Source organism: Eurypyga helias, unplaced genomic scaffold (genome assembly GCF_000690775.1).
Source record: "Eurypyga helias isolate BGI_N326 unplaced genomic scaffold, ASM69077v1 scaffold3302, whole genome shotgun sequence".
NCBI classification, from domain to species: domain Eukaryota; kingdom Metazoa; phylum Chordata; class Aves; order Eurypygiformes; family Eurypygidae; genus Eurypyga; species Eurypyga helias.
In genome coordinates, this window is record NW_010235121.1 from 10,243 (window position 1) to 33,245 (window position 23,003).

Consider the following 23,003-nt stretch of genomic DNA (forward strand, 5'->3'; position numbering starts at 1 on the left):
GTGTTTGCCGAACAGAAGCCTGGACTCGGCGTCCAAGTTATTTGCCACGAAGAACTGTCATTTCAGCAGATACAAACTGTTGTACAGGGGAGTCACATCATCCCACCAGCTGCCTGAATCTTCTGCTCTGGGAAGAAGACAGACTAAGCTGTTAAACCCTTGCTTTGATCTAATACCTGGATTCAGAGGCCCATTAATTCCTTTTTTTTTAACAAATGCTTGAGCACAGGTCATGACTTGCCATTTGTGACGGGACAGCTTTAAAAAAAATGTGAGGGATAAATGTCAAGTGGTTCCAAACAGCCTTAGAAATGCCAAAGCAACATGTCCATTGTTTCTGTAGCTGTAACGGTCACAACGGCTGCGACCGCTTGCTACGCCCATTCTTGCCGGGCGTGGAACGCCCTGCCGGGCCACGCCGGTCCCTTACCACGCTGGTGCAGGGCGGCCAGTTCTCACGGGGCCGGAGCAGCGACTCCAGGCGTAACAAGTGAGGCTGCCTCCTGGACCGGTGTCTGTGTTGGCAACGGCGCTTTCAAGTAACCCAGTATCTGACGGTTTGTTTCCTAAACTGTTTTACCTCAAGAAGCTGGACAAAGACCAACAATAAATGAGAGGAGACGGAGACAAAGGAAGGTTGGTAGAAACAGGCAGGTGGTCTTTATTTCACGTGGCACAGCATTAGGCAGACAACCCGAGAAACAGTTTCTAACAAAAGCCAAAGCTATCGCTTCCAGGAACCATCCCCCAAAACAAGGCTCTACGGCCAACAGCGGCACTATGTCCCTGCCTGTCCACTCTCATCTCCGCATAGTCTGCGTGCGCGTAGGCCGTATCCTAGCTGAGAGCGTCCTTCCTGAGGAGACTGACGTCTCGGGAGACGGTACCTTTAGCCAGCGTACATACTGTGCAGTATCACCAAGTACAATCTCCTCAAGCCATGCTAAAACGTAATGCTAACTCCGGGGAAAAGGCTGCGCGACCGCCGCGCCTCTCTCTGAGGTAATACAACGCTGTTTGCTAGCTGACAACGCAAGGGGCACCTGAGGGAAGATCAATATGGCTTCAGACTCTGCTCTTAAACTCCTGGTGCAGCAGCGAGAACCTGGCGTGCCGTCTGCCGAGACGCAGGGCGAGTACCTCCTCCGCCCCCCGCAGCACCGGAGCCGAGCCCACCGTCACCGAGAGGGCTGAGAACACAGACGCTCTTGGACGAGGCGGGGGAGAGCTCAACCAAGGATCGCAGCGGGCCGTAACCTCTGCGTTGGCCATGAGGCGAGAGGTAAGCAATGACGGGGGGGTGGGGGGTGTTACGTAGTTGTTAGCACTCTGGATCAAAGGCATGAAGAATGGCTGGTGGAAGGAAGACGTTTTAGAGACTAAGGGCAAAGCTTTAAAAGCCTCGGGATATTACTTTTAATATTATCTACAGGTTATTCTCTCTATATATACTATTTCTCTTTCTAAATTAAGAAAATAAATATTTATTAACAAGTCACCGGGTCAAATCCTGCTCTCCACTGAAGCCAAATCCATTGACTTCAATGTGAGGGAGCCCTGTGTAAACAACGATGGGCAAATTTGGCCCTTTATGTCCTGAAAAGTCTGCTTGTACCCATTTCTTTCAATCCTACAAGGAAGTACAGACTGAAGGGTGAACTAATTGGTAAGAATTTCTCTCGATCTACCAGGGGAGAGAGTCAGCAAGATGCGGCAAAGGAGCAAGAAGAGGAAACAGGTAAGTAAGTACTGCTTTGAAGAGAATTTTTTCCATGTGTCAGAGCAAAAGTACGGAAGGAGAGTGGATCTGGATCAAGCGCTACTGGCCTTCGATTGTTAAGCAACCACAAAATCCTTCCTTTACCTTCAGTGAAACGGTCCACAATCAGAGAAAAGAGGAGGAACCAAATACTCCTTTTCCTCTGCAAACACCGCTTGCCCCAAGGTGAACACTGTCATCCCTCCGGATGCTCCGCTCCCTCCAACTGTCTGCACAGTGCAGTGTCAGCCACTGAAGACAAAACACGCCTGCTGCGCAGTGAGTAAAACCTGTGGTGTCTCAGATACAGCCAACTTAACGTTTTGAGTGCTGAAAAACACTAGGTGCTTTTAGACACAGAACAATACGGTTTTGGATGCATTTACCACTTTTATTTCACTATGCAGAAACATACATTCACCATGTGTTGTGATGCAGCTGACAGTGTGACGGACGCTATCCCTTCAGTGGGTATTAGAGCTGGACACTAACGAGCTTTCGGTGGACGTTCTGTACAGGTTAAGGCTTGACTCTGAACTAGATAGGAAATGCTGACCAGATTCTCAAACAGTTGGTGGTTTGTTTTTTTTTTTTTCCTTCTGAGAACGAAAGGGAAATCAATAGAAAACCATCGCGGTTATTTCAGATTAATAATTTTCTAATGCTGCAAACTAAGTAAAATACAGATTTTTTTTTTTTTTCTTCTCCAAAATAACTACATATAATTTACAAGGTTAGGATCTGTGAAGGGTGACTGGAAGCCGACTCTGACCAACGCTGACAAAAATCGTTAAAGTTAATATACTAAAATCATTACTACCTCATAAGGTATTCAGTCAGGTATACAAAGCACACTTTGTAAGCATTTAAATATTTTGATAAGAGTAAAGATCCGTCGTCGTTCACTGGGCAGTAATAAAACCAGATGAAACAAATATAAGATTCGAGTTGTTTACTGAATCAACTGTGTTATTGGCACATCTAATGTGTGGTAAAACATTATACACAGTACCTACACAGCTTCTAGCATCTGGGGGGGGTCATCTTCATTTACAATATCCGTAAACAAAAGGCTTGCCACCTAACAAATTTTTATTTGTTTAGACTTCCATAAACCGTGAAAGGCATGAACTGTTTATGTGTTACATGAGATCACTGTTTATATTGTTCATGAACGTGCAGGTATAGCTGAAAACTTAGACATTTTAAGAAAATTAAAAATGCTGCTTTTCTGTAATTTTATCGTTGCTTCATGCAATATTGTTTAGCTGCTGCTGATTCGGATTGCTTTCTAGGGGAAGGTATCTCTGCCAGTTTCTTTATTAACGGTCAAGATCAATTCTTCTGTACTGAAATTTTCCATAGACAGATACAAGTCAGTCAGGTTGGAACTGAGACTCCGTATAGGCTCTCGTATTCCTACTGGTGTGCATGTCTGGATTCATATGCAATCTAGGTTATTCCTGCAGGAAAGAGAACCGAGTTAATTACTCGATGCAACCACCCTCTTGCAGAAGAGATGTTGCCAATCTGTGCGCGTAACGAAAGCTACTTGACAACGGCATCATCCCAGTGTAAGCAACCTGGCCCAAATCCAAAGTCCACTGACGCCAACGGAAAGAATTAGTGACATCAACAGACTTTTACGCAAGCCACGTTATGTTGCCTCTGGAACACTTGGTGGAATACCACAAGAATCACAGCTACTCACTCCTCAGTGACTGGTTCCATCTTCCAAATAACTAACAGTTACCAAAATAGGTTTTTCTTTAGGGCCTCCATATCCAAAAGCAGGAGAGCGAAACAGCTTCAAAAGGTGCTGCGCATTATACTCTGTTACTTACACCAAACGTGAGGGAGTATACAGTTTTAAGAGTAAAACGCTGCTATCAATTGAAACAAATCAGACAAGCAGCTTTCCCGCCCCCCCTTCTGCATACAGCATTCAAAGCAATTTGTGCAACGGTGCTGGCATCAGTGGCTTTTGCATAGCGGGTTAGTAGGCATGACGTGTTTTTGCAGACAGAATAAATATAGTAAAGATTAAGACGTCTGTTTAGCCAGCCACAACGGGGGAGCATGCCTTTACTGAAAAGGGAAGCTTGACACGAGAAAAGCCGCATTATCATCTCACCCTGATAAACAATGCTGCTTTAAAACATAAAATGTTCTTTTGGATACAAGAAAGCCAAGACATCCGAATGCCGACACGCTCACGCACTGGGTTTAGAAGGAAAGTCAGAAGCAAGTTGGACCGTATCTTTGCAAGTTGGGAACTAACTTGTAACATATCTGCACAGGACATTTGAAAAAGCAGCTGTAGGTCTTTCCCTTGGCATTTTTAAACAAAATGCGTACCTTTAAGAACAAATTATTTTTGTTCTTAAATGACATAAAAGCAGACAACAGATTTTTTTTTGGTTTTTTTTTTTTTTTTCACTTTCCACGAAGATCATTAGACTACACCAAAGCATGGGCAATGAGAGCTCTCCAGAGAGCCAACGAAAGCAAATGAGTAGTTTTCTCTTCCTCCAGCTGGCACCATTCAACGAAGAAAGGTGTTTTGAGCTGAATGTGGTTGACATTCAAATACCAGAACTGATAACCAGCACAAATGCAACTTGCGAATGCCAGCGAGAGAAAGCAAGGAGTTAGAGGTGAACGATGGTAGGAAAACAACCTTTGCAACATGCCAGCCCAGTAAACGCCTAGGAAAATCATCTAGTCCTCTTACCTGTGGTCAATCCTCCCCATCTTCTGGTGTGATTTCTGTCTCTTTATGTACCACTACTTTGGTCACTGACATGTCAGGGTGCTGCTCTTTGGCTTCTTTAATTGCCTGAGCCAGCGCCTATCCCAAGGAAACCACAGAAGGGCAAAAACAAAAAGGAGGTGGAACATGCATGATCAGTAGCAAGGTGGAGAGATATCATGAGATATTACACAATCTACAAATGAGGAAAATGATTAAAATATGAAATATACCATCACTGCTTCAACTACTAATCCAGTTTAAGTTAAGGCATGCCTGTGTGAACAGTATCTCGTAAAGCAATGCTTAGAAACGCTCTCTCTGGCAGTCTGCAGGGTAGCCTTTAGCAGCTTATAGATTTTACCTGATCGTGATCGATATCTGCATCTCCTGTGATGACTATTCGCTTCTCAATTCTTGTCTCCGAGATGCCTCCTTTCACAGTCTAGATGGGAGGGACAAAGGCAGGTCAGTAACGTCCTGTCAAGAGCGCTGCCGCTGCTCATCCAGAGAACGATCGGTGCGGGAGCCCAGACAGGACTGGACTGAGCTGCCTCGAACAGCACGGGCAGAGGGGACAACCCAGGGCAGCTCGGGAGTTGGCCTGCTCTGCACAGACTAGATGACCTCCAGAGGTCCTTCCAACACAGACAACTTAGCGATTCTAACCACTCTGCACGTGTGCCACCAGAGATGTTTCCATGTCAGAAACAGCGGGTATCGATGCTAAATTCATCCCAGAAAAGAATGGACACACAGATGGCTCAGACTAAGACCTAGTTAAGTCCCACTGCAGGCCTCAGAAGGACGTACAGAGTGGGGTATGGCCTTTGCACAGCTCATCTACCCACGGGTGAATTTCACTGCAGAAAGATGAAATCCTGTCCCAAGTGAATACTGGCAGCAGAGCTGTCACTGCACTAAAAGCATTTCTGCTTAGACAGGAACTGTTATTTAGCAGCTATCTTGGAACTTGGAAGACCCAGCATCACTCATCTGTGCAGCCCTAAGCTTTCTGCCTGGCTGTGGGCAAGTTCCTTACAGTTCCACCCAGCCATGCAACCGTGGCGTCTGAGCTGACTGAACGCCCCGCGATGACTACATGACACAGGCTTACTACGTGTTTTCAACACCGTGCGGGAAAAACAGCTCAGGACTCAAAGGCAGTACAGTCATGCCAGTGGAGCCTCACGCTCAGGCAAATTATTCCTTTCTGGCTACCATATGACGCCGAGGTGGCCACACTGCTTGCAGTCCCAGACCGTATTCGCAGCTAAGTCAAGCGTCCCCGTACAGCAATGTTTTCTGCTTGCACAGACATACCCTAAGGCTTTATGACTTTGAGGACTCTTACCAAGTCCTTGGATGAGGTGTGAATGAAGGCAGTAAACCCAAAGATAGGAGAATGAAGACAGGTACCCAAAATGGACAAGATTTTGCCCAGAAAATATAAGCACGTGGCCACATGTTAAAATAAACAATAGAACTGAAGTTAAGAAAACATGCACCCTTGTGAAGAACAAAAAACCAAACCCTCCCCGTTTCCTGACAACTCACTTTGGTGATATGTGTAGTGGTTGTAGTGCTGGTAGTTTCAGATGTGATGGTTTGTGCACTCATCAATACACCTGGTTCCGAGTCAGCACCGCAATCCACCTAGGGAACCGAAAGAGAAAACCAGCCATAAAAAACATGTTCCCTCCTGAGCACAGGGAGGGAAGAACTGGACTGGCTGAACTTCCCTGTTCCTACAGTTCCTCATAAAGTGAGTGTCTAATGGTAGGGAAACAACTGCTAGCAGGGGGATCACGTGCCAGTACTTCTCTCTGCGTCTGGAGACTCCCCTTGGCTTCTGGAAGGACAGATGAGAGACTGGGGCTTTGAAATCTGTAGTTTCACCCATGTTCTCAAAAGGCCCTATACGAGGACCTACTGAAGGATATTCAAGGAACGCGTAGACGTGGCGCTTGAGGACATGGTCTAGTGGGTACGGTAGTGTTGGGTTGGTGGTTGGGCTGGATGGTCTGAGAGGGCTTTTCCAGCCTCAGTGGTTCTGTGATTCACGACATGAGTGTCACCCTCGGGCAAGCTATGCTTAACGTACATCCTCCTCATGCTGGTATTTAATACTTCAACAGTTTACACTAAGCCATGCACTTCAAGATGGGTGAAGAAGCACAAGTTCCTTAAGGCCACATGAAATGAGACCCTGGGTTTTGCAGAATTTCTTACCTGAGAAGACTCATACGTAATGGTTTTTGTTTCTGTATGGACTACGGGCACTTCCTTTGTTGAAATTTCAAGGTTTTCCCCACCTGGTGAAACACTACTGAAACTGATAGTCTCAGTCTTCACAACTGGTGACTGCGTGAACAAAAAGAGAAGGGAATTGGAACATTGAGTAAAGCTTCCGGATTTCTCCAAATATTTTTTTTTTCCTTGGGAAAATGAGGGGCGACAACTAAAAAGTGCTCTGCATTTAAAAGCACAAAAAGCAAAGAGACAATTCTCTTCCTTATAATGGTAGATCTATGTATTTAACGTTTAGCACTACCCTAGGTTTCATGAAAACAAACTTCAGAAACGATGTAAACTCTACAAGAAGCAACAGGCACAACCTTAAACACAGGAGGTTCCCTCTGAACATCAGGAAACACTTTTTCACCGTGAAGGTGACCCAGCACTGGCACAGGTTGCCCAGGGAGGCTGCGGAGTCTCCATCCCTGGAGATTTTCAAAAGCCATCTGGACTTGGTCCTGGGCCTTGGGCGGCCCTGCTTGAGCAGGGGGGTTGGACCAGATGACCTCCAACCTGTTCCTTCCAACCTCAGCCACGCCGTGATTATACATTTTTGTAAAATGACAAGAGAACGAGTTGTACTCGGGCTTAGTCTTCCATTCAGCCCTCGGGAAAAAGAGCCAGAACAAGTTTTTTTTAAAACCTCTGTGAAAATAATTCTTGAGATTCTGTTCATGGGGCTAAGAGAAGGAACCTGGGTTGTTTAAGACACGGTACGCTCGTTAACAACTGTACCAAGCATGGGAAAAAAACGCATTTTCTGTCTCTGCGGACACATAAGCTTTGCCAATCTTGACGGAGTTTCCCAAAGAGAATGCCAGCGGAATTCTTGTTACCCGTTGCACAAAAAGCCACCGAATTAGGTATTTCTCCATAGCGTGGAAAGCGCTTTCAGGGAAAATACGTGTGGCATTTTGCCAATAGTGGAACCCAGCAACAAGCCTTGCAGGTGCCATGCAAGGAGGAAATAAGAGGAGAAACCAACTGCCTGCTGTAGAGAGGTAACCACACAAGCTTGGCACATTTTGCTTTCCACAAGAGGAATTATCTGAGTCCACCCCTGCCTACGTTTACACTTCAGCACAGACACGATCGATGTAATAACGAGTTACCTCAAAATGAGGTTTTCTTTCCAAAGACTCTGCAAGGTGGACTGTTGTACCGTGCTCCTCCACCTGCTCACAGGGAGCAGCAGCGACTCCTTCTTGTTTGGTTACGGCTTTCCCAGCCTCCTCCCTTTTCTCCTCCTTCTCCCCCTCAGTCCCAGCAGAGCCCTCCTTCCCTTTCACGCCAGCAGCCGCCGCCGCCTCAGCCTGGGCATCCAGCACAAGTCCGGCCACCTTAGCGGGATCCCCGCTCGCATGCACGTCCATCCCCTGCCTCTCCTCGATAACCACGGTCTCCTGTACAACCTTCTTCACCATCTCCTGATGCGGCTGAGCTGCTTGCTTCATTTCACTGGAAGTGATCTCCTGAGATGTCGTCGTGTCTATTCTCTGCAGGGAAGGAGAAAGGAGAAAACCCCCCAGCCCTCAGTGTCAGAAGCAGACAGTGCGACTTGCAATAGCTGCTCAGCTTAATGTACGGTGAACATAAATAAAAAAATGGGTATTACATTTTGCCAATTTATTTCTCTCACGTTGCATGGGTTTTCGCTCCCATGTCATTACCGGGATAGAAGAAATGAGAAACGAAGCAAGCATCCCAATCTTCAGAAGTGAAGAGAGGTGCCCCCGTGTTTTTCTCTGGTATTTTTGCGTGAGTTTTATAAAGGCAAAATACAGCACCCCGCGAAATGACCAAACCAAAGTGAAATGAGACAAAACCTGTGAGCTTTGCTTTTCTTTTTGGTGAAGTTTCTATTGCGGTCTACGGTAACAAAGGAAAAGGCACACCAACACATGCGCCGGTTACGCAGGTTCCGCGTTACGCGTAAGAACAGGAAACAAAAGGAAAGCAGAAGTCACCGGTGGGCGGTTATAACACTGACGGAGGGAATCGAACGGCCACCTGAGCCCAGCTATGTGAAGTAGAAGTAACCCCTCCTATGAACTCGGTCGGTTTTCTGGCGGACTCTATTAGAGTGAAGATATCGGAACCATCCAAGGGTTTTTCACCGGTGGACTGTTTAGTCTAAACAGACAAAGAGATGTAGAGTCACACACAGGAGAAAGGCAGACCCACACGCACCGACGTATTAACTGCCGAAACCAGAGGCAGAGACGGAGGGAAGGGAGAGAAGGTTGCGGGAGCCAGGGGAGGTAGGAAACAGGAGAAGAATGGGAAAATAAACCGGAGCTAATTTGTAATGGCTGTAGTAAGCAACGGTTACGAAGCATAGGTGTTAGCGCTGGCGTTTTGCTGGTTCAAGCAAACCTTTGTTTTCCTTTTACTCACAAGCCACAGCAGCAATACCACGTTTCAGTAACAGGGATCTTTAAATAAACCGGGAAGGTTGAAAGCCGTATATAACGTCTGCCTCAGACCGTGGGACGGACTCAAAAGTATGAGGGGTGGGAAAACAAGAAGCTGGGTTGGCTGCTGCCAACAGAAAGCCAGGCAGCAAGAGAACCGAAAGGCAGGGCGGTGTGAGGGGGTTGCCTGAAAGAAGTCATGCTTTAATCTTTAAGCCGTGGCATGAGGTCAAGGCCACTTGTTACCACTACTGTTGACGCAGACGACTCGGTAACATAGTGAGCGGTAGCAATGGTAAGTGGCTGTTCTCTGGAATATCTCCACTCAGACAGGCTCTTATCTCTCCGGGCAAATGCCCCTGCTTTTACAGCTTCACTGCCAAGGTGTTTTTCTGCTTTGCCAAGCTGCAAGCTTCCCAGTGTACCATGTATCTGCAAATCCTGGTCCATCTTTAGTGTCTTTTTCAAACTCTCCTCTTCAGGACTTTGCAACTGGGATTCTGCTTCCTTTATGGGTGTCAGGGAGTCAGACAGCTTTCTTTTCGTGCTCTGCACGTCGGATCCCCGCCTGGCTTTCTCATCAGTGACAGCCTCGAGGATTTCATACTCGGCCACTACTGGAATGGTTTTCACAGATGCTTGCACTTCCCTTTCCATTTTTTGCAAAGCTTCTGCTGAAGGCTGCACTGTTTTCTCACCCTCTTTAGCTTTGCTTGTCATGGTTACGATTTTCCCGGATACGGTATCATAGGACTTTCCTAGGGTGAACATTTTCTGCTTATTCTCCTCTTTGGATTGTATTTCACTTTCCAAGTCCTCAAAGCTCTGCATTAGAACGGTACTGGATTTTAATAACTCAGGTGGAAAGGCAGTTTTACTGCTCACAGTCACTACTTTGTACGCCAGATTTTTTTTCGATTCACCATCAACTACCTCAGAGGGTATTTTGTCTATAATTACCCAATCCTCAGTGCCCTATATTTGAGATATAAAAGCTAAATTAGAATATCTGAAGGTTTATACCTACATCAGGAGCACTAAAGTATGAACTCTTATAAGACATCAATGCTGCCTCTTCTGATAGCACATAACGACTTTCACCACTGTACCTCTTTAGAGCCGTTATCAAAGAGCATCCCCTTAGGAAAAGTATGATTCCTTTGCAGATTCCCTCCCCTCAGACACCCCCATAACGTGGACACAGAAAGTTACTTTTCCCACACTGTTTCTGCAGTAATTTGAAGCGGGCTAGTGTTTTAATGCGACATTGAAAACGATGATTGGAATCATCCTGAGGTTAAAAATCATAGTTCCTAATGCTACAGTCAAAAAAAAAAAATTATAAAAATAGGGCAAATAAGCACCCAATTGTGACAGACTGTTGATGAGACTTTAGAACAGAATGCATCTGTATGTGGCTGTAGCCTGCGCTGAATTGCCTCGTTTTTGTAACATCAACCCCCTTCAGCTGTTAAAGCTGAGTAGCACAACGCAGTAAACGCCGCACTACTGCAGGTTCTGAACTGAACTCAATGCGGCATCTTTTTTTCCCCTTTATACAAACATGCTACGTGATTTGCTTTGGCTATGCAGTCAGCACCCAGCTATTTCACTTTAAGACCGTAACTGCAGTATCGAACTAAGCAAATGTGCTAGTTTAAAATGGAATGAATTAAAAATAACCTCTAGGGATGATGGGATACTTTTCTGGATAATGATTTGATGAGAAGTAACCAAAGTGCCAGCAGATTCTCCTTCCTGCAGCTTCTTCTCTATCACACTTGGCTAATAGAAAAACCAATAAGAATACAAAGTTCACCATCACTCGGCATAATCTGGATTCACTTGACAGCATATACAGGAAATTCATTCTAGTGACAGAGGTGCCCCATTCACCACAACGTTCTCAGTGAGGCTTTTGCTGGAAACGCATGCACAACTGCAAACAGCACCCGCAAACGGCACCATGCAAGTAGGTGCCTAACTAGCAGAGACATCAGTCTCTATTAGGGAGCCATAAGCTCTGGTGGGCACTCATCCCTCAGAATTTGGCCCCCAGATTACATCTCCCTCTGGAACTTACAAAATAAATAAGATTTTTAAAAGTGCTCAGAAAAGGAAAAAAAAAATACAGTAAGAAATGATTGCCAGCCTATCAGACCGCATTTCAAGAAAGTATGATTTGTTTTTACCTGCAATTCAAGGACTGTAGTACCTCCCTTCTGCAAAAATATGAGTTTTTCTGATTTTTCTCTTTCTTCTTTGGTCTAATGTCAGGGGAATAAATGGGTTTAGTAAATGGAGGGCATACAGTCCACTATACTTTACAATTGCTCATCATATTTCCCCACTCTATGAATTATTAATGGCATGGTAAATCAGAAAACAGAATTAAACAGAATAATCTTACAGCAAAGAAATTTCCAATAAGTGAAATCAGTGTCTCTGTGATGAAGGCAAAGGAGACACAAGCATACCATCTGAACAGCACGAAAACCACCAAACTGAATGAGCACCCGGGTGTGGATGCACTGTGTTCACTTCATCTCACGTCACTCATTTAACTGGGTCTGGTGCCACCTTACAGGCCCTCCTTCAACAGCCTGAAAACGGGTCCCTCCACCTTCAGCCCGGGCTTAGCTCCTCCCTGAGTCTGCAGCCTTCCCTGCTGCCGCGGGCGGAAGGTGTGCCCTCCCAAAGTTTCAGCTCTCCCTTTCTCCTTACAGGTGTAAGAGGTGTCAGAGTCGCCTGCCCACGCAGGAAGCTAACCACCGCCGTACTGTCCCTATAGTGCGACACCGAAATCCTCCTCACTTTCATCCCGTCAGTGCCTTCCCAGTGCTGTGAGAACAGCGGCTCCGCAACCTGACCGAATGGGAAAGTTTAAATGTGGGTAAGACTCAAATTTCCTAAGTCTTCTGAGCCCAGCTTCCGGGCTGGCCACCTTTTTTGTCTGGCTGCACCCTTCCCGCTCCCTCCACAGCTAGCGTACTCCTCAGACCTGCCAACGGAAGCACTCCAACTGGCATGGGAACAGGGCACCGTTGTACATGCGTGTGCTTGCTCCGTGTGCTCAAGAAGAACAGCAGATGTCTAAAGACAGGTACGAAACCAGAAAGCAGAGAAAGAAAGGGAGAAACGGCTCATCTCCTTGACTGCAGTGAGATGCTAACTTCTTTATTTCTGAAGCGCTGGTTGAATCCAACCCAGGCCAGACTAAGTATTGTCGAGGAGTTTGTTAACACGATGGCTTTCGTGTTCGGCAGCTCTCCGGCCACCATTACGGCAGACATTTAAAACTCCATTTTTCACACCTAAAGACACACAAAGCATTACCCCTATTACTTTAAGAAACCAACGGGTGACCAGACAGGCGTACAGCCAAACTGACTGAACATGCGCAGGTGCCGAGTGCTGAAAGCATGCGTTCCGAAAGGGCCTGTTTTCCCTTCTGTTCATGTTTTAGTACGTTGAAGAGCTACAGGCAACAGCGCTGAATACATTTCTGAAGCGGGCAGGCCAAGCTAAACGTGTAACTTCTCTGACGAGAAACAGCTACAACATAATGCAGTTCTACGTGCTCTCCATCCGGACTGCCTCCGCATCTCTCAGTAGATGTCAAGGTGCCGATTTTGACCGACGCACGGCTTCATTTTTTTCCTGAAAAAATTCCTCTCTCAGCAGGACATTTGAACAGACACCACCCCGCTCTGAAGGACCAAAAAGGACGGCCAGGTGTTACCTACACCAGGGGTCCCTTAGTCACCTCAGAGTTAGGCTCCAAGAGCTCAAATCCACATTTTTTCCACAGAAATACCTTCCTCTGGATGAGGTTCTGTGGGATGGCTGTAGTTTCCATAGATCCATATAAGATATAGCAAGTGGACAATGCTTGGGAGCAAGTCCTTTCCTTCCAGCAGAAGAGGTACCAGATAAGGATAACTCCTGCCCTTTTCCCTTCCAAATGAATGGCTAAATTCAGATGTGTTTCCTCGGGGTGAAGCCTACACAACTGTGTAATGCTTTGCTACTGCTTGTACATTTTAATTAAAAATGGTGACATTTCTGAATTACTACAGATGTGAAACGAACTGGGGGGTGGTTATAAGCTTGCTTCACCTGCACCCCTCTGATTCAGGCTCGGCTAGCCTGTCCTTTCCAACAGTCCCTTACATCTTTAACATGTTAAATGTATCCTGTTCGCTACGCTTATGATTTTACTTTCACGACAGAAACCCCATATTCTCAACTACAACCAAACTAACAATGTCATAGGATCAATCACGATTCCTGAACAAGGCAGGAGGAGCAACAGGAAGACTCCTCAGTGCTCCCTCCAAAAGGTAAGCTTTGGGCACCAAGTCTGCTTTTTAGGTCTTTGAATCCAACTGGATGGCCACTCCAGTGCGTGGTTAACGCCGGTGTCAGCCATTGGCCAGACGGGCATAATGTGGGAGAAGAGGAGCTGGGGCCTTTTCCTTGGCAACATCCCTCTTCCTGAGAGAAGCTGAGAGGTGCCATGTGGCTGCCTCCAGGGAGTCCCTCCCCTAGAGAGCCGAGGGTTGGTCATGCCAACCTCTACGGTGGGAAAACAGAAGACTCTCTTGAATTACATTTTCCAGCCAGTTTTTGCTGAGTTCCTTACAACATTACACCCGTACTGTGGGGACCGACGCTAATTTTATGACCGTGTATTGGTCTGCAATGCTAAAAACCAGTGGTAACCGTAAAGATGATTCCTGTGAGACAGAAACCAGATAGCCACCCACAAGAGAGTAAGATTAATCTTCATGCAGACCACACGAGCGTATTTCTTTTTGTTCCACTAGATTTAAACCAAGGCTGTCTGCTTTTTTTTTCCCAAGATCTATCTATTTCACAGCAACATGAATGTTACATTGTTACCTCTACATCTCCTTATCTACCCACAAACTAAATTAAAGGCAGCTTTTTAACTGACAAGTTTCTGGCAACCACTTTAAGACTGCACTGCGAGCAAGATTTTTTCATGCACGCACACTGCGTGAAAACGCATACACAGCGATCTCCAACAGAACGGTATCCAGCAGACTGCAGCAACTATTAGTTCCCTTACGGAATTGGCCAAATGGATCTAATTATCATCATTATTCCTTCCCTTTCTTCAAAGACTGAGGAGAGTTCTGCCCTTTGCTCTGTATTTTCTTGTCAAGCTTGGTACTGAGCCCCCAGTTGCCTTGCAACGCCGCTGCTCCCAACCAGTCACCACGATTTATATTTTCTCTCCATCACCTTCCTGGTTTCTTTCACGCATGGCTGGACTTCCTCAAGCTCAATCAACCTGTAAGGAAGCCTGCCTTTCGCACCCTCAGAGAGACCCAGTTCTGCCACAGGGCTTACAGTGAATTTCATACTCTAACTACATATATATATAACATACACTATATGTTATAATGCACAACTACATGTATATAATATATACAGTATATTATAATATACAACTCCCTCTATATTTCAAATATACACGTAAGGTACCTGTTCTTCCCTGCATGTTTGCCACTACAGCCTGAGTCCTGAGAAACAGGGAGCACATGCAAGTGAGGAATGGCCTCTAACTACGGCCTCTGAAACTATGGAGAGCTATTACAAACACAACTGAGCAGACAAATAGGTAATGAAGCCTTTCAGCTCACGCTGACCTCTTCAGGCACTAGTGGTTCAATCATAGGAGCCTCCTCCTGCCTTGCTGCAAGCCGAACGGGAGATGTGGAAAGCCTCTTCTCCCACTCATTCGACACAGCCGTTTCTGTGGAGGTTTCCAAGAAGGTGCGTTTCAGCTCGCTTATATTGGTCTGATGTTTCATCAGATCTTCCTGGGTTTTGTCTAGGTCCTGGACAGTTTTAAAAGAATAGAGCAGTTTGTAACACATCCTAAGCCAACCAACTTTTAGAGCCAAAACACACAGCTTGGTTAGTAAGGAGGGAAGTAACATCTCAGGGAGCCGGGGAGCACAGCACCAACACAACACTCTGTGAAAATGTGGCATTTTGAAAGATAACAGCATAGCATATCTCGTACAAGTGAGTATAAAAATACTCTTTAAGAGTCCACCTGTATCACTGTAATTTAGACCTGATAGAGAGGCTCCAAACAAACATACATATGCGCGTGGACGCACACACACATACGTGCACGCATATATATATATTTATAGTATAAGTTAGAGGAGTCATCATAATCTGAGGAAAAAAACCGCATCTATTGGATTTATTAGCAGGTGGGAATACACAGGTCATGCATCATAGTGCAGATTCACAGTTTACCACTAGAACTAACACACATGTACGTACATGCACTGGTATATACCAATACCAACCTCTAACATAAGATTACTATGTTTGACATACACATTTTCACCCTGTATTCGCTTAATCAGACTATTCTGAAAGAAGTGAAAAAAGAAAGGGAAAGGTAAGGGACACAGTATTGAAAGGATACAAAATGCTGTTTCTACACATTTCTTCACAGAGAACCAACAACAACATGCTGAGAGGTGAACACCTCCAACAACGACACTTGAGCAACACCTGGGCCTTGCGTTTCTGTACCTGTGCCTTCAGATCTCCGTCCTCCTCTTGATCCGACTGCCAGCATGAGAAAGATTGGAAAACAACACCTTATCCACCCGTACAACCGCAGGCTTTACCAAAATTGGTGAGAGGATCACGCTAGGTTAAGGTGGCATTTTCCCTACGTTAAGGGCTTAAGGAGCAGACACACAGGTTGACTTTGCACCGTTCCCCTAGCTCAGAGCAAGCCTCCTCTTATCAAACTTGTCAATTGTGAACAAAGGAGTAGTAAACATTTTCCTTTGATGAATACCACAGGCATGCCCCTCGTCCATAGATCTCTACGTGGGGAGCAGCAGTCAGGCCTTCTCACCGATGTCGCTGCTGCTTTAGGACGGACTGAACGGCAACAGCAAATTCTTTGGAAGCCCATCATCCCAGAGTTTAAATACACGACAGCTCCTGGGCCACGGGCAAAGCTCTGCATAAACTCACCGTGGGTAAATGACCTGCAGTGCTTTCCAGGGAAGGGGGCACGCTTTACTTGCTTTAAATGCTATTTCCCTAACCTCAGTCCCTTTCTGTATTTAAGTAATTTTACTGCGTATTTAGGCTGCATATACTCTTTCAGGATGTCCCTGCCCTGGTGGTCTTCTGGAGTGGCACGCACCCCACATTCACTTCGGCAAAAGCAAACGCAGTAGGGACTGCCCAAGCAGCCCCATTTCCGAGGGCCGAGTTTCCAGATGGCAAGTACAACCACATGTTTCGAAACTCAGGTATCCGTAAGGAAAACTGAGGTTCACAAAATCTTCTCCCCTAAAATAAAGATGGCAAGGCAGGGAGATCATCATGCGTTTCTGACTGATAAACTGAGCATTGCAAAGGTTTCAGAATGACGTCTCGCTTCTGGTATGGCTCGAGGCCTGAAGCTATAGGCTGCAAGAGGCACTTCAAAGCATCGTGTACTCCTGACTAGTCTCAACAAGCTTTACGTTCTTCCTCCATTTGCATGCTGGTGCCACTATTTTATTGTTAATTTTTCATAGAGACCTAATTAGTCGAATGACCTATGGGAAAATCTTTATCTGTTGATAACTCAGTTCAAATCTATTTTATTTACAGCCACGGCCGCATTGCCCTGACAGAGAATTTTTCCTTGACGATAGTTTTAACGGTCTGAAATATTAACGAGATCCTACTGAAAACCTACAGGAGCATTTGTGGTAAGACTCTGCCTTCTACCAGATGTCAGACCAAATTCAGCTCACGTTTGCAGCTGCAGCCATACTAATTATGAAAGCATTATACGCACTTCACTGGAGTGACATAGGGCTGAACCTGCCTGCACAGTCCATATACCGTGCTGCGGACATGAGACTTTTCAGAGCAAAAATAAGAATATTTTACGTCCCTCCTCTGAAGACGATACCTGGACTACTGGTGGCAAGATGACACATGAAATTACATTTAAGGAATCATAGAACTGTAGAGTCACAGAATGGTTTGGGTTGGAAAGGCCCTTAAAGACCATCTAGTTCCAACCCCCCTGCCATGGGCAGGGACACCTTCCACTAGACCAGGTTGCTCAAAGCCTCATCCAGCCTGGCCTTGAACACGTCCAGGGATGGGGCATCCACAGCTTCTCCGGGCAACCTGTTCCAGTGCCTCACCACCCTCTCTGGGAAGAACTTCTTCCTTATATCCTTAGATATTTATGATGTGGAAACACCTTTATCCAGAAAATTTGGAAACTGCTTTCTACTCTCTTGCCCCCCTCCCCTCTCTCCCGCACAGGCTGCAGATTATCAGAGCAAACAAGCAAACAGGAAAACCCAGGGCACACCTGGCCAGCGTGACCACTCGGGTGGGCGGCGCTGGCGTGGGTGACACTGCCACCTCCCTGCTCCCTGCCCTGCACAGAGCCTTGTAGTTCCCAAACCAAACAAGGAAATCCGAGGAAGCTGTGGGGAGCACTGGAAACCCAATGCCCCGAGCAGCGCTCCCACGCTCCGCGCACATGCACGCGCGCAGGGGACGACGACACCCTGCACCGCCGTAGGAGACGTGCGGTTTAGCCCTCATGCCCAGGGTGGGGAGGAGATGGGGCAGAGCACTCTCCCTTGCCGTAACGGGGTGCCGGCGACTGTACAAACCTCGGTGGCAGTGGTCTCACCATCAGCTGCAGTGTCCGTCTGCTCACTGTCAGTCTGCTTGGTTAGACAAGTAACCAGGTCCCAAGAGGAAGGCAGGAATAAAGAATAAACCCAGCTCATCAGTACACGCGGCTCACACGGGGAAGCCTGAGATTCAACATCCCTGTGAACTGCATTAGCATCGCTTTTCAAACCACGCACAAGTCAAAGAAGCAAAATAAAAATGCTATATTAGTAAACAGAACAGACTCAGAGGAAGACTCGAGGCGTACTGTACACAGTATATGGCTTTACTGGAACAAATTTATAAGCCAAACAAAACATTGATGGGAAAGTGTTATTTGAATAGCAGATTTTTTTTTTTTCCTTAAGAAAGCCAGGTAGCTTTAAAAAACTGGAGTAAAAAAGAAAAAAAGCTAGTATTTTCTAAACAAACTTTTCCTCCCATGATGTTTTTTTAAAAATTGTTCATCAAATTTTTGTTCTAGCCAATAGATTAATGTGGTGGCTGACTTTTTAGCCAGAGGGGGAAAAGATAATTAAAAAAAAAAACACAAACAAAAAATTAGGCTACTTTAACAGTCACCTGACTTTCAGCCCCTCATTTGTACAGAAGTTGGTTTTGTCTCCACATTTATACACCATGAGGCTGTCTGCATTACCAAGGAGTTCAAATAACCATACCCCCAGCCCATCTACTGTCTGCCTGTGGAGGATCGGTAAGGCTCACATCCCCACTCGGTTCCAATAAAGAGCAGTTGATATTGTTAACGACAGTAAAAAGAAAGAAAACTGCCATTAAAAGAATCAAAAGTACTTCTCATTCCATTTAAGAATACGGATGAAAGCGGGAGAAAAATAAAAGTAACTCCCCCCTCCCGCCCAAAAACACTTACTAGGTACGAGTGATAAAAAGGAAACAAAGCACAGCATTGCACAGACTGATCTATCCCTGCTCTGCTCGACAGCGTGAAGAACGCTTCAGCGGAGAACGCAGGTGCCGAGATACAATAAACAGGGAGTCAAGCGTAGGTTACTACAGGCTGAGAAGAGAGTTCCAATGACTATTTTTGATGTTATGCCAGCATATGGAAAACTAGGAGGTAAAGAGGCAGGAAGGAGCACTGCCCCAGGCTGGCACACCCAAGTTGTTTTAACAGCAGTGAAAGCTCTGGTTTTGATTAGTGATGTCCTCAGATAATCTATAGTACCCCGGGCAGGTAATTTAAAGCTAGGACAATACATCTCATCCTCGAATCACGTCAGTACGAAGCGAGAGAATAAAGGAACCGACTGGTGAATAGAGTATCAGCCTTAGCTTTGAATTTCCCATCTTCTGTCATTTTCTGACAATGCCAATGTTTCATAAAACTCCTCTATTTGTATTTTTCCACTGCTTTCTCTTCTATCATTCCTTCCTTTGAATAATTTGTATCGGTTGTATGACAGGCAGAAGAATAAGCAGGCATTTTGCCCTCTTCCGTAAGTGCATGAAGGCAGGTTACAGGCAATTTGTCAAGCAATAAGCACTCACTAGACAGATCGCTTTCATTTTTTGCTGAAATTGTAATCCCAAATAGTCCACCTAGCTGGTCAAACTGCTGTCACTGAAGTGCTAGAAAACTGTTTCCCTATTAATGAAGAATCTCACATTTTTATAACGCTACAAGCAATCGTAATGGTATGGCAATATAAAAAAAAAATTCAGGCATTGTCACTGCTATTTACAAAAAAAGAGGTATTAATGAATATAGGCATTTAAAAGGAATTAAAAGATTTGTGTCAAGGCACTGTAAGGCCTGAGTCTGGCACATAGGGTTCATTTAAGAACCCGAATTTGGGAACATCAGAGAAAAGTCAATAGAAGTACGAGCTGCTAAGGTGCAAGCACAGAAGGTAATGAAATCTAAGGGAGGCGATTCCGTCTCTGACGGCACGGACTGCCTCCAGATGCACTGCTCAAGGGAGAGCAGAGCTCAACAGGGTACGAGAGTGGTTCAGGATACCGGCTGTAGCCTTCTGCATCACTGTGTGCAATCTCCTGTGAACTGGGTGGGGGGAGGTTTCTATTTCTTTTGCCATAACAGTGATGACATCCTGAATAAGGCATAAAATTTGCTTTGTTACAACACAGATCGGTTTGGGTTGGAAGGGACAATAAAGATCATCTAGTTCCACCCCCCCTGCCATGGGCAGGGACACCTTCCACTAGACCAGGTTGCTCAAAGCCTCATCCAGCCTGGCCTTGAACACTTCCAGGGATGGGGCATCCACAGCTTCTCTGGGCAGCCTGTGCCAGTGCCTCACAACCCTCTCCGTGAAGAACTTCTTCCTGCTATGTCTGCTAACGAGCCAATCAACAGCCATGGAGTCGAGGTCAGCATTACTGAGTTACGTGAAATAAATATCTGGGGTTATCGCAGAGCAGGGAATGGCGAATTAAGGCTGACCAAGGCCGGTCTCCACCGGGGTGGCGTGTGAGAAAGGTTGGGCTCAACTCCCGAGCCGGGCTGTAATGCAGCTGCTGGTGGGGCTCGTGGGCAGGCGAGGGATGGAGCCCGAAGGGAAGGCAGCTATCTCCCGGGATATTGTGCTGCGGCTGCACCTCCTCTAACTTGCGATTGTAATTGCTGTGATTTGTTTTGCCAATGTAATGCAGACATGCCCAAGTTTAAAACATACTCACTTTCATGCAATATTTTGAACAAGAAATACCCCCTGGATTAGGCACAAGTCTGTGTTGTCTGCCAGGAAGCGCTGCCAGAGTAATCACCCTCATAAAAGAGCGACACTAAAAAGCCTATTTTATACGTTTTTTTATGCTCCATACTTCCTAACTTTACTAATGAAAAGAAATGCTCATTTCTGAAAGGGGAACAGACCAATGTATTACATAAACACTGCCTCTTTATTGCCTCTGGAGCTGGCACTGTATTCATGCTGTTATTGCTATTAAATTAATCCAAGTGCGGAGCTAATGCAAAATGAGGCCCAAATGCTATGTCAGAATGAGGACACAAAATGAGACAGCAGCATTTTGGATGCCTTTTATCAGAAATTGCACATTATTATTTAGTTGTTAGGCATTGCAGAGCCAAAAGCATCTGAAGACAATGTTTTTACAAGACAAACTGATGCGACTTTTGGCTTTCCATAAAAAGGAAATGAAACCCTGTACCAAGTCTTACAAAACCAACAGCGGCAGATTACACAAACGTTTAGATGTGCGAGCTGGTTTACCGAAGGCAATTGCTGCAACAGCATCGACGAGTGGCCAAGAAGCTTTTTTACAAACGGCGCACTGGTCTGAGATGCTCTGATCTGGGTTGGCTTTTTTTTTCTTTTAACATACAAAGCAAAACCGTATTTTTGCACTTGAAGATGAAGGGGGAGAAGGAAAACCGAGGAAATAATGAACTCGTTATTTCAGTCTGCCAACAAAGAACAGCTAGGCACCAGCAAAAACTGAGATGCCAGTTACTGTTACTTAAACAAGCAGATTCCTTTCCTTCTTCTGGATATATTAGCACATCCACAGTTCCCAGAACCACTGTGGACTCCTCTTCTCCTGCAGTTGGTTTATCTGCCTGTGATAACCAGTGGCTTGAGGCATCATTTTTGCCAGTGCACACTGAACACTGCAAATGGCCCACGTGGCAGGCTCCTCCAACAGCTGTGGAACAGCTGCCCCAGTCTGACCTCTCAATGATAACGCTGGATTTAAGCATGGGAAAACAATCTCATCTGCAGCAGAGATGGGAGCAAGGCTGCAAATCCAGAGCCAGGTTTCGCTGGACCAGAAAGCCTTTTCGGAGTTGGGGCTACCGCTGATAGCCTCTTGCAAAAAGCTGAGTACACCTGGATTTTGAACGTGCTGAAGTTGGTGAGGGTGCCTATTACGACCGGGTAGCTAGTCGTATAAATATAATGTATAAACATGCACATATATATGCATGCATGTGTAATTATGCAGGAAATTGCACTTACTACACATTATTTAGATGACGATGCTAACCCTGGCGTAAACTGGTAGGGGGAAGAAAAAGGTCTTGGTGGGTTCAGATACAATACTTCAGAGGTATCAGTGGCAATTTGTTTAGTGCCAGTCACTTTGCATCAGCTGACACAGTTCAAACCAAGCCACTTCCACACAGTGTTGTGCCTAACCCTGGGCCCCAAGCTGCACTCCCAACACGAGAAAATAATTAAAAGGAAGGACCAACCCCCAAACCAAAAAAAACCAAAAAACCAAAAACGAACCCCAAAACACCCCTTGTAACAGATCAGCACAGACAGAAATGAGGCTCTGAAAGTAGGACCACTATTGCAGCAATCTAACACTGGTTAGGACTGAAGCACTGAACACGAGAAAGAGCGTGTTCAATGCCGAGGTACACACCTCTTCCTCTGAACTGTCACTCAGGTCATTGGCAAGTGAGGCACTCAAGGAGGCCGCCTTGGGCTCCAGGTAGCAGAGGCACATAGCCAGAGGAAAGGAGAGAGTGAGGGCGTATGGCACTGAGAAAGAGGCAGAGAGCAGAAAGAAAAAGATGAAGAGGAAGCAAGGCACCAGGGAGGGGGAGCGGATGGGAAGGTAGTGCTGCACGCTGGCAGGCAGGAGGTTGGTTTCGGAGAGGTTAGGGAGCGACAGGTAGCCGTCGTCATCCAGGAGGGAAGGAAATGACTCTGGAAGTTGCAAGGAGAAGGAAAACAGCGTTCCGCCTTTGCCGGCTTTTTGCTTATAGCCGAAAGCCACGTCTTGCTCGGCAGAGCAAACTCGGCCCTTTCTGTCAGAGTCTGGCTCCGACTCGCCGTGCTTTGGAGCGCTCTCCTGGGGCGCCTCACAACCCGGGGGCTTTGTTCGGGCGCTCTCCTTGCATCTCCTGCGAAGCTTTGCTGAAGATACATGGGGGCCAGGCTGCGAGGATGGCGAGGGGTGGCGGGAGTCAGTGCCAAGCAAAGGTGGCTGGTGACAGAGAAAGAGCAGCAAACAAGGCGCGAAAGCAAAAGGACAAAAAGAAAACTGTAATTAGTTAATTTTCTTCCGTGAGGATCAGTAATATATATATATATAT

The 23,003-nt window shown here is 46.0% G+C and overlaps 1 protein-coding gene across 1 annotated transcript; it reads right to left on the reverse strand.

Moving 5' to 3' along the window:
• Window positions 1-2,357: 2,357 nt before the first annotated feature.
• On the reverse strand, window positions 2,358-22,894 carry LOC104504261 (band 4.1-like protein 3; the record flags this gene model as incomplete). Its single annotated transcript, XM_010146630.1, has 13 exons — window positions 2,358-3,222; window positions 4,494-4,610; window positions 4,876-4,956; window positions 6,069-6,167; window positions 6,744-6,875; window positions 7,922-8,305; window positions 8,820-8,942; window positions 9,470-10,048; window positions 11,416-11,490; window positions 14,902-15,093; window positions 15,812-15,847; window positions 17,929-17,982; window positions 22,328-22,894. Coding segments are annotated over 12 exons (2,433 nt in total), but the record flags the coding sequence as incomplete, so codon positions are not given.
• Between the last annotated feature and the right edge of the window lie 109 nt (window positions 22,895-23,003).